Source organism: Gekko japonicus, unplaced genomic scaffold, assembly GCF_001447785.1.
Source record: "Gekko japonicus isolate JY-2015 unplaced genomic scaffold, Gekko_japonicus_V1.1 scaffold457, whole genome shotgun sequence".
Lineage (NCBI taxonomy): Eukaryota > Metazoa > Chordata > Lepidosauria > Squamata > Gekkonidae > Gekko > Gekko japonicus.
Window position 1 is genome coordinate 253,437 of NW_015164196.1, and position 11,674 is coordinate 265,110.

General features: G+C 49.6%; 1 protein-coding gene across 1 annotated transcript; it reads right to left on the reverse strand.

Moving 5' to 3' along the window:
* Nucleotides 1-6,241: 6,241 nt before the first annotated feature.
* Nucleotides 6,242-11,674, reverse strand: LOC107107981 (gonadotropin-releasing hormone II receptor-like). Its single transcript, XM_015408362.1, has 3 exons — nucleotides 11,099-11,674; nucleotides 8,501-8,705; nucleotides 6,242-6,726 (listed from the first exon to the last, which is right to left on the reverse strand). The coding sequence occupies exons 1-3, from the start codon at nucleotides 11,672-11,674 to the stop codon at nucleotides 6,242-6,244; spliced, it is 1,266 nt and encodes a 421-aa protein (XP_015263848.1).

The following is an 11,674-nucleotide window of genomic DNA, read 5'->3' on the forward strand; positions in this document are numbered from 1 at the left end:
TAGCAGGTATCTAAAAAAAAGGGGGGGGGGGGTTCCACCAACACGGAGAAGAAAATGCTAAAAGCAAAGTTGGCATGGCACAATTCACTGTCCTTTCTCACTGGAAGATACTTTTATTTCTCAGGAATTGGAAGCTCCCAGATGTTAAACAAACAAAGCTGGGCTTCAAAGTATTCATGAATATAATCTGTCTACCGGTGTGTGGGTTGGTCTTCTCTGATAAAACTAGGCATTGCTTTGTAAATAGAAAGTCAGGTGGTTAAGTGTACAGAGGTGTTGCATGATATCATACAACAGGTTATTCTCTCACACAGGATGTAAAAGGAAAGAGGGCAAGGAGAGCTTAGGGAAGAATTCCATCTGCCTTGGCCCTCCTGCTAAAATAGCAAAGGATAAATACATTTGTCATGGAGCAGAGGCATAATCCTTGACATCATCTGTCCCAGTCTTCATTGTTATTTAGAGTGCTGTTTGCAGCGGTTCTTTATCCCTGCTAGATTCATCCAAACCTAACTCTAAAATAATGACCGGAGACTCCTCAGTAGCCTACTGAAATATATTATCCACAGTAGCTCCTCTCACAGGCAGGGCAGACGTGCAACGTGCATTCCCTTAGTCCCCGAGGATGGTTTGTAGAAGCCTCCTGTGTCACTCAAAGGCTCTTGCTGTCATGAGTGAGATTGTGATGCGCTAGCTCACCTATGAAGCCTCCTTCTACCGAACCAGACCATTGGTCCATCAGTCAGTATTGTCTACTCGGACCAGCAGTGGCTCTCCAGAGTCTCCGGCAGAGGTCTTTCACATCACCTCATACCAGCTACTTTTATCTGGTGGTACCTGGGACCAATGTTCCCTCTAAGCTGTGGGGTTTTGTGAGCAAAAATTCTGTTTTGAGAGCTACCGGCATTAAAGTTGTGAGCGAGCGATTTGGCTACTGCATAACTTAGTTTGCTCTGGAGCCCTCCTTCCTGAGCTAAGACAAAAATGTATGAGCCGGAGGCTAAAAAACTGAGGTAGCTCACACTGACTCAGCTTAGAGGGAACACTGCCTGGGACCTTTCTCAAACCAAGCAGGCAGCTCTGCCACTCAGCCCACAGCCCATCAGCTTAGAGAGAACACTGCCTGGGACCTTTCTCACACCAGGCAGCTCTGCCACTCAGCCCACAGCCCATCCCTGCCACGCTGTTAACTGGGTTGCCTTGAACGGCTGGGAGCAAAATGCTAGCCCTTAAATGCACCCACCCCTCTTTTCCTTCTCCCTTCCCTCCTCACAGCCAAAGTTGAGTGTGAAACTTTGACCAGGCTGGCGGGGTAGAGGTTCCTAAGTAAGCTCGATAGTCATGGGATAAGAGGACAAGTCCTCTTGTGCATCAAAACCTGGCTAATAGGAAATGGGCAATTTTCACAGTGGAGGGTGGTACGCAGTGGGATACCACAGGGTTCAGTACTGGGTCCAATGCTTTTTAATTTGTTCATTAACGATTTGGAGTTGGGAGTAAGCAGTGAAGTGGCTAAATTTGCGGATGACATGAAATTGTTCAGGATGGTGAGAACCAGGGAGGATTGTGAGGCACTCCAAAGGGATCTGTCAAGGAGAGGTGAGTGGGCATCAACATGGCAGATGGGGTGCAGTGTGGCCAAGTGCAAAGTGATGCACATTGGGGCCAAAAATCCTAAATACAAATGCACGATGGGGTCCGAACTGGCAAAGACTGACCAAGAGAAAGATCTTGGAGTCGTAGTAGATAACTCACTGAAAAGGTCGAGACAGTGTGCAACTGCAATAAAAAAGGCCAATGCTAATGCTGGGGATTATTAGGAAGGGAATTGAAAACAAATTAGCCAGTATCATAATGCCCCTGTATAAATCAGTGGTGCGACCTCATTTGGAATACTGTGTGCAATTCTGGTCACCACACCTCAGGATATTATAGCAGTGGCAAAAGTGCAGAAATGGGCAGCTAGAATGATAAAAGGTTTGGATCACTTTCCCTATAAAGAAAGGTGTGCTTGGGGCTCATTAGCTTGGAGAAACGACGACTGAGGGGTGACATGATCGAGGTTTACAAGATTATGCATGGGATAGAGCAGGTAGAGAAAATTACTTTTCTCCCTTTCTCACAATGCAAGAACTTGTGGGCCCTCAATGAAATTGCTGAGCAGGTAAAAGGAAGTACTTCTTCACCCAAAGAGTGATTAACACATGGGAATTCACTGCCACAGGAGGTGGTGGCGGCTACAAGCATGGAGGGCTTCAAAGGGGAATTAGATAAGCATATGGAGCAGAGGTCCATCAGTGGCCATAAGGTATAGACAGGAACTCTCAGGCTGGGGCAAGTGATGCTCTGTATTCTTGGTGCATTGGGGGGGGGTGCAACAGTGGGAGGGCTTCTCGTGTCCTGGCCCCACTGCTGGACCTCCTGATGGCACCTGGTATTTTTGGCCACTGTGTGACACAAGAGTGTTGGCCTGGGTAGACCATTGGTCTGATCCAGCACTGGCATCTCTTATGTTCTTATGCTGGGGGAGCATGGCACATCCAGTACCTAGAGGGTTGCAGCCGACATGAAGCTGCTTCTGCCAGAACCCCCAGGTGTTTCTCCAGCCAGCCTAAACAGGCCCCTGGATGCACACAGCAGCTCCTCAATCCCAGAAGGGTTTTTATACCTCTGAAGGGGTTGCACAGCTCTGCTCATGGCTGCCTCTGAGTCTGGAGGCTATCAGGGTGCGTGTGTGTGCAAGCATGCTTTGGTGGTGATTCATCTCCAGGGGTCGAAAGAGGCAGAACTATTTTAACAGGGCATTCCCAATGTGTCTTGCAGGGTCATCTTCAGAGGGCGTTATACAGTGGGTTGGGTCCCACAGATCTGTGTTGCTCCTGGCACTGCTTTTCCCCGCAACCCAGGGAGCTTTTCTGTCATGCAGGCGGCTCTTCCACGCCACCCGCTTGTACTTTTGTTGTTCAGTCGCACAGTCAAGTCCGACTCTTCGCGACCCCATGGACCAGCTCCCGCCAGGCCCTCCTGTCTTCCGCTGTCCTCTGAAGTTTGCTCAACTTCATGTTCGTTGCATCTATGACACTGTCTAACCATCTCATCCTTTGCCATCCCCGTCTTCTTTGACCTTCAATCTTTCCCAGCATCAGGGTCTTCTCCAGTGAGTGCTCCCTTCTCATTGGGTGGCCAAAGTATTTGAGCTTCAGTTTCATTATCTGGCCTTCCAGGGAACAGTCAGGGTTGATTTCTTTTAGGGTTGGCTTTAGCCTATGAAAATTCTATGCTAGAATAAAAACTGGTTGGTGTTAGTGTGACTCCTTAAGGATGGATTGACTTAAAAGTGGCGTGAGGGTTAGCTCTGTCCACTAGGTGACGCTGTTACCTCACACTATGAAAAGCTCCTGCCCCAAAGGTGTCTCCTCCCACCGCTGGCATTTTCTTTCCTTTTTTCTAATGTGGGTAGAGGCTTTCAGACCAAACTGTAGAGCAGGCAGGGGGACATCCTGTCTAGCCCAGTATTTTTCAGTTCGTTGGGCTCAGAGCCTTCCATTTTTAAACTTATTCTCGTTCCCATGCCTGCTGTTAAACATCCATTCCACAGCAGAAATCCTTGCAACACAACTGCAAGGTGCTCTCACGTTCTGGCATCTCTGGGCCTGGGCGCTTCTCTAACACCAGTGATAGGAAAGGGGGTGGGAGAACACCCGCCTTTGCCTCAGGCATCCCAGAGCTTTAGCAGCCTTAAGGTTTGAACCCTCCGTAGAATGTTGCCCTAGTATGAGAACCGTTGACTCTCCTCCAATCAGCTTCATGAATCCTGAACCCTGCATGCCATGATAGGACAGCACTTACAAAGTAGCCGAAGGTGGTTTATGTCAGTGAGCCCAGCTACCTCACCTACGAGAGGCCTGAAACACAAGCAGTTGAGGGACAAAGTGGAGCAGTCTTTTTAGTGGTGGGTCCTGCGGTTGTAAGGAGCTGCGGTGGCTCAAGTGGTTAAGACACTGAACTGCAGGCTGTCGAAGGTCGGTAGTTCAGCAGTTCGAGACCCGGGTGCCGCATGACGGAGTGAGCTCCCGTCTCTAGTTCCAGCTCCTGCCAACCTAGCAGTTCGAAAGCAAGAAATTGCAAGTAGATAAATAGGTACCACTTTGGTGGGAAGGTAACAGCGTTCCATGCGCCTTGGTGTTTAGTCATGCCGGCCACATGACCACGGAAATGTCTTCGGACAATGATGGCTCTTCGGCTTTGAAACGGAGATGAGCACTGCAACCCTAGAGTCAGATTCGACTGGTTTTCGAGCAAGGGAACCTTTACCTTTACCTTTTTACCTGCAGTTGTAGGAACTGTCAGCTGCAGGAGGATTCTTAGCATGCAGGCATGCTCTTTATGCCCCCCCCCCCAAGCTGGGGATTTGTCATGCTAGACTGTGGTGCCTGTAGTTACCTTTCATTAGCACTCTCCCATTCATTGGATTAATCTTTCTGGTATAGAGCTAACAGTATATGTGAGTAAGTTTGACCTTAACATAAGAAGAGCCTTGCTGGATCAGACCAATAGTCCATCTGGTCCAGCATCCTGTCTCACACAGTGACCAGCCAGTACCTCTGGACGGCCAAAAACGGAACAGGGTGAGGCTTTCCCCTGATGTTGCCTCCTGGCTCTGAATGGGGAGGTTCCCCCCAGTCACCATGGCTAGTAGCCATTGATGGATTTGCCCTCCATGAATCTATCAAATCCATTTTTAAAGCTGTTTATTCCTGTGGCCATCACTACATCCTCTGGTAGCGAATTCCACATTTTAACAACTCTCTGTGTAAAGTAGTATTTCCTATTGTCTGTCCTGAACCTACTGCCTATCCAGCTTCATTTGAAGCCCTCGATTCCTAGTATTTTGGGAGAGGGAGTAAAATTTGTCAAGTCTCTCCACCTGTTGCTTAATTTTATAAACCTCTATAGTGTCGTCGTCTCCTTGGTCATCTCTTTTCTAAACTGAAGACTCTTCAGCCTTTCCTCACAGGAAAGGTGCTTCAACCCCCCTAATCATCTCGGTTGCTCTCCTCTACTTTTTCCAGCTCTGCAATGTCCTTTTTGAGATATGGGGAGCAGAACTGTACATAGTATCTGTTGTGTACCCAGGGAAGTCCGCGCGTGTGGTTGGGTCAGCACCAGTGTTCCCTCTAAGCTGAGTTAGTGTGAGCTAGCTCACAGTTTTTTAGCCTCCGGCGCAGTTTTTTTTTGTCTTAGCTCAGGAAGGGATGGCTCCAGAGCAAACTAATTCATGCAGTAGCCAAATCGCTCGCTCATGACTGTAATGCCAGTAGCTCACAAAGTAGATTTTTTGCTCACAAGACTCCACAGCTTAGAGGGAACATTGGTCAGCACGTGGTCAGGCAAAGGGCCCAAGCTTCGTCTCCAAAGACAATAGCCAGAACGGATCCTAGCGCGCACCTATCGGGAGGCTAGGATCCTAGAAGGGACCTATGCAGAGGTCATTTCGGGGGGGATCGCGGGGGAACGCAGTTCCCCCTGGGTGAGGTGCGGGGGACGGGGCACACGACGAAGCCCCGCCCCCTGCTTCCAGCTGCCCCACTTCCGGCCCTCATTCAGCCAGGAGGAGGCAGGAGAAGAGGGAGGGTAAGTTGCTTCCTCCTCGCCTTTCCCCACCCCTGCCTGCCTGGGGCCAGGGAGGGCCTTGGCGGGGCTTCCTCTCAGTCCCGCTGGCCTTGCAGGTCCACCACCGGGCCCCTGATGTCAGGGGGTGTGGCATATGCTAATGAGTTATGCTAATGACTTCCCCTAGCTCTTTTTCTACGAAACGACCTCTGGACCTATGGGTATAGGGGTGCACTGTAAATACCCTATCATGTGGGTGTGGTGTGATTCGGGAATATAAGCTGGCCTGCCACCGGCTAAAACATCTCAAGATCTGACTGTAACTAAATAAAGTATGAGCTGTACACTCTTCAACGCATCAGCCTCAGTACTTTATAGTATCCAAAATGAGGCCACACCATAGAGCTTATCTCCATCGGTGGTAACAAAGAGACAATAGGACCCTTATTGAGAAAATATTCTGTGTTTATTGGTTGATGGCATCAACGGTTAGAACTATGGATGTGGAAACTTTCTGAGTCTACGGTCAGGTGCACTAGAGCCATCCAGCCGCCTGCGCTGCACCCAGAGGCAAAGGCCAAATATTCAGGGGAGAGAATGGAGTAGACGGTCGTCTCCTTCCGTCCTTTCAGATGAAGCTCTCTGCCATCTTCCTCCTGTACAGCGACAGCTTTGCCCCGGGCGGACCTTCCGTCACGGTAAATTCTGCTTTGCACTTTCCCCGGATCTCCTCCGGCCGCCTCACTGGCATCACAGGGGAAGCGCGGAAAGAGCCGGTCAACACGGGGGCGACCTCCTTTTTCCTCCGGCTGCAGCAGCAGCTCCTCCGGCTCTCTACCTGGAAGTGCATGGCAAAGAGGCCGTAGATAAGGGGGTCAAGGCACGCGTTGAAGAGGCCGAAGAGGAAGAGGATGTGGCTGAGGGAAGGGGGCACCTGCTCTCTGGTCAGCATCTCCGGGGAGAACCAGTACCAGAGGCCGAGCATGTAGTAGGGTGTCCAACAGACGACGAAAGTCAAGACAATGACGACGGACATCTTCAGGGAGCGCATGCGCGCCCGGGGAATGTTGTTGTAGGAGCGGCGAAGGTGGAACTCTCTGGTCTTGGGTGTGGCTGCAGAAGGAAGTAGGAGATGAGCGAGAGAAAAGGGATGGAGGTTCCTAAGGGAGGAGAAAGGGAACAAATAGGCTGCCATACGAAATGCAGGGGGCGAATGTTCTAGGTGGCCCACAAGACAGTCTTCCTCCGTTGCTTGTCATCCTCCAGCTAATCTGTGGAATGCGGGAGTTCCATTTAATCAGGACTTTTTTTGTAGAAAAAGCCCAGCAGGAACTCATTAGCATATTAGGCCACACCCAACAGCAGGAACAATTAGCATATTAGGCCATACCCCTGACCGCACAGCTCATTAGCATATTAGGCTACCCCCCACATGTTACCAGAAGTGTGGTCATCCAACCACACCCACCTTTTGCTTCTTATTCTGTTTACTTTGTTGTCAAAACCCAGGGCTTTTTTTGTAGCAACTTCTTTGCATGTTAGGCCACACACCCCTAATGTAGCCAATCCTAATGAGTGTCTGCTGTTAGGTGTGGCGTATTATGCTAATGAGTTCCTGCTGGGCGTGGCCAACTCAGGAGCCAGCAGGAACTCTGTTCCTGCCCAAAAATAGCCCTGCATTTAATCATCCCGTCCAATAGCTGCTGAGGGTCCTCATTCTCTATGGATCCATCTAATCCCTGCGTAAGGCCATCTTAGCTAGTGGCCAGCACTGCATCTTTCAGTAACAACAACCCCCCCCCCAATTTAGTGTTACGCAAAGCGGGTTGGATCCAGACTACATTTTCTGCTAATGGAAAACACTTCTGCCAGTGGAGCAACTTTTGTGCCGTTTCTCCTTCCTCTGCAGTCCATCGATCTCCCAGAAATGCTGCTCCTGGGTAAATAAGGGACCCTCAGGAATGGCGTGATGAGAGGCAGACCGGGGGGGGGGGGGCTTCTGCAGTGGGAATGAAGAGCTGGTGGAAGTGACACCCCCCACCACCACCACCGTTAGCAGATATTGAGTCTGAATCCAACCCAGTATTTCCTTGTGCTGAATTTGCTGCCCACTGATACCATTAAGTGATTCCCTAGCCTGACTGTTATGGGAGAGAAGTCTCTCCATTTTGTGTTCTATTTATCCTTTTATAAGCCTCCAGTGACCCGCTTCGCTAGCTTCTCTCAGCTAAACAGCTCTGTGACTCTGGGAGGAGTGCGGAGCCTCTGCACACGTCCAAAGACAATCCTGTCTTTAACACTGCCTCTTGCACCCCAGGGCTCAGCCCCTGGCAAACAAACCCGGCACAAAGAGAATAATTCAGTAATGGCTCTCTATCCCAACTCTCTTTCTGTGTTTCCCCATATGTGTGGTTCCATTAATACGTTTTACAAACTTAGACCTTCTTCCCTGCATTCCTTTACTAAACCAAGGCTGAAGCAGATGTGACTTTCACTTCATCCCATAGGCATAATCTTTGTGGGGGCGGTGGGGCGTTAGCCCCCGCCGAAATTTTCAGGAAGGTGCTCAGCCTCCCCCGGGAGCCACCCTTGCTCCTAGCAAAGCAATGCCTCTGGCCCAGCCCCAGCCCCCCCCCCCGGGAAATTGGAAAGTCTACACCCTTGCTTCATCCCAACTCAGCTGCCCCCCAAAAGTTTCCTCTCGCTGACCTCTGTCCACCTATTTCTACTCCTCGACTCGTTCTTGTGCCCAAAAGGGTTCTTCCCAACTCCACGTTGTTAGATTTTTTTTTATCCCGCTCATCTTCCAGAGCAGTGGGCACGCATGGCTCTCTGCTCCCCCATGCCCACCACCCTGAAAGGAAGTACCTTCCCATGTTGACCTCACCACAAGCTTTCTTCATCTTTTTCGATATCTCGATGAAGATGCGGGAGTAGCAGACAACCATGATCAGCAGGGGCAGCAGGAAGAGGAAACAGAAGGTGAACATGTTGTAGAGAACTTCTTCCCAGTGAGCACGAAAACTTCCCATGGTTGCACACTGGATGAAGTCGATGGGCTGGGAGCGGCTGACGGTGTGGAAGACGAACATCTGGAAAAGGCCAAGCACCGCCCCCCCCAACAGAGAGACAAATCAGAGCTCAAAATCCTAAAAGAGGCCACCTCATTGGAGAGAAAGGCCTTCCTACTTTTGCCCCATAGCAAGCTGTTTGGGGGGGTTAGTTTGAACAAATGGTTTGCACGGAAACCATAGTTAAGGCCAACATGGCTGCTACCTTTTCCCATCTGTTTGGCACGGTTATCTCAAAGCAAAGAGACCTTAAGAAAATGTCATAACGATTGTTAATTGCAAGGAATCCTATTTGGCGCAAAGCCAACAGTTTCAGTTTCAGAAATCATGGCAAACTGTAGTTAGCACAGTAAACTATGGGACTAGGTTCTGCAGATGTTCTCATTATGATACTATGCACATGTGCAAGGTGCTGCCATTACTAGAACAGATCGGTAGGATCCAGTCCACTCTTTGCAAAGCTATTTCAAATGGTGGCTTCTGATTCTGGCTCACTAGCAGGCTGCAAACCACAGTTTGTCGATTTCAGATGTCCCACCAAACCCTAGTTAAGCTTCCTCTAGCATAGGATACGATGACTTCATGTCTGAACTGAGCATTTACCTGACTCAATTCAGCTGATGTCATTTTGGACTAAATGTAAGGGTGCAGTTTCACCTCAGGACACTTGATGCCATAGTGCAATCCTGCAAATCTTTCCACAAAAGTTACCCACTCATATGTAGCTATGTCAAGCACATCTGGCTTCTTTGAATCCCCACAGTACCATGGAAGCTTGCTGTGTGATGATGGGCCAGTCACACACTCTCAGCCTACCATACCTCACTGGCTTCCTGAGGAGAAAGGTGAGGTTTAAATGAGGTAAATGAATAACAAAAGAACCCCAGGAGGGTGACTCGCTTTTGTGCAACTCCCTAATCACCATCTGGCAATCCTTCTCACAGTTGAGGCTATTTACAAGGTTGGCATGGACAGAGATGATTTTGAAGCAGGAGAACAGAGTTCAAATGCCTCCTTAGAGGTTCAAAACACCTACTACCTCAAAGGCTTGTTGCGGCAATACAGCTAGATAATCCTCTGTATGTCACCCTGAGCTCTTAGAAAGTCAAGTGTGATAGAAAGCTCATAAAATAACTATATATATAAAGTGTCTTAAGAGCGAGGCACTGTAGAAAAATACACTGCCTTTCCTATTAGAGGCCCAGGCAAATCTTGAAGGGCTTTGAACTTTGAAACGGTACAGCCTTGTACGTGCTTATGGTACTTCAAGATGCAGTCTTGTCTTTCAGTTAGTGGTTTGCTCTAATAAAGGAGTCACAAACGACAGCCAGTCTGATAAGGTTGCCAAGTCAATCTTCGCCGGGAGCGGGGGGCTCCTGGCTGGCGTCTGGTACGCGCAAAGCGCGCGTGCACCACATGCACATCACCCGGAAGTGACATGACGACGCCAGGCACGCTGGGGGCAGGGCCATGGCCATACAAGGGAAAACCATTGAGTTTTCCCTCAGATGGCCGTGGCCCCGCCCCCAGCGTGCCTGGCGTCAGGTGACGCGCACATCGGGGAGGAGTTCCCCCCGGGGCCCAATCCGGCGGCGCCGGGGAACGGACCTCTGGGGTGGGGGTTTCCCCGCCACCTGGGGGGGACTTGGGAAGCCTACAGTCTGAGGTAAAAGAATTTGCCAGCATCCACATCAGGGAAGTTTGGAGGTCAATCGTCGTATGTCTGTGTGATCAGATTTCCACACCTTTTAAGGTGGAGGGTTGTGGGGAGTATCTCCCACTCCCATCTATTCCTTCCATTTTGATTACATATTTCACCTCTTTTCTCCCATCAAGAAAGAAAGAGGAAAGCAGTCAGGATGTGGGAGTGAACCAGTAATCTTTTTATTTTACATTTATAGTCTGCTTTTCTCCTCACTGGGAACCCACAGTAGCTTACAACACTGTTTTCCCCTCCTCCATTTTATCCTCACAACTTTGTGAGGTAAATTAGGCTGAGAGAGAGTGACGGGCCCAAGGTCAACCAGCAAGTTTCCATGGCAGAATTAGGGATTCAAATCTGGTTGTTCTGGTCCTAGGCCAATAGTCTTAACTACTGCACCACACTTGCTCTTGTCCTAACTGCCTACCAATTCTCCCTCCTTCCTAACCCTAACACCGTTCAGCAACGTGTTTCCATGGAGGTCCACTTTGAAAAGGAAATTGATTGGTTGTAAGCCAGTGGCTCATTACCTATCCCCTAAAATGGCAACTGCAGTTGCCATTTTGCTGGCATCTTTTTTGTCTTTAGTTATGGCAATACAGTGGGCCAAAGTTAACCCAAAGGTCTCCAGTGGTTGATCCCTGGCATCCACAATGTGACAAAAAAACCCAAACCAATTTAGTCCATCCCCAGCATTATTGCCATGACCTACCTGAGGTAAGGCCAGAAGCAAGCTCAAAGACCAGGCCACGCACAACATGACTTTGTTCTTCCTCTTGGCCTCACCAACACTTAGGGGATTCAAAATGGCTGCCCGGCGGTCTAGGCTGATCACCACAGTGACAAAAGCTGAGGCATACATAGCCACCAGCTTCAGGAACATGAGAACCCGACAGGCTACGTCACCGGCATACCACTGCACGGTGATGTTCCACACCACATCCAAAGGCATTACAACAAAGGTTACTAGTAGGTCTGCAGCTGCCAGGTTCATGAGGAGAATTCGAAGATGGGGTCTCTTTTGGTATTTCTTGGTGATGGTCCAGAGCACAACAATGTTGAAGAAGGCAGAGGAAAGGAAGAGGGCTATGGTTATAGCCACTCGGACTTTGGCAGCGGTGGAGAAAGTGGGCAACTGGAAGACCTCCTCTGCTGGCAAACTATCGTTGGTTGCACCACCAGCCAAGATCTCCTCTACACTGTTGAGTTTCCCATGACTTTGGTTGCCTACCGTGGCCAGCCCTGATCCCACCATCTTGTGGGCCTTCATCGGGAAGGTGGTGTTCAT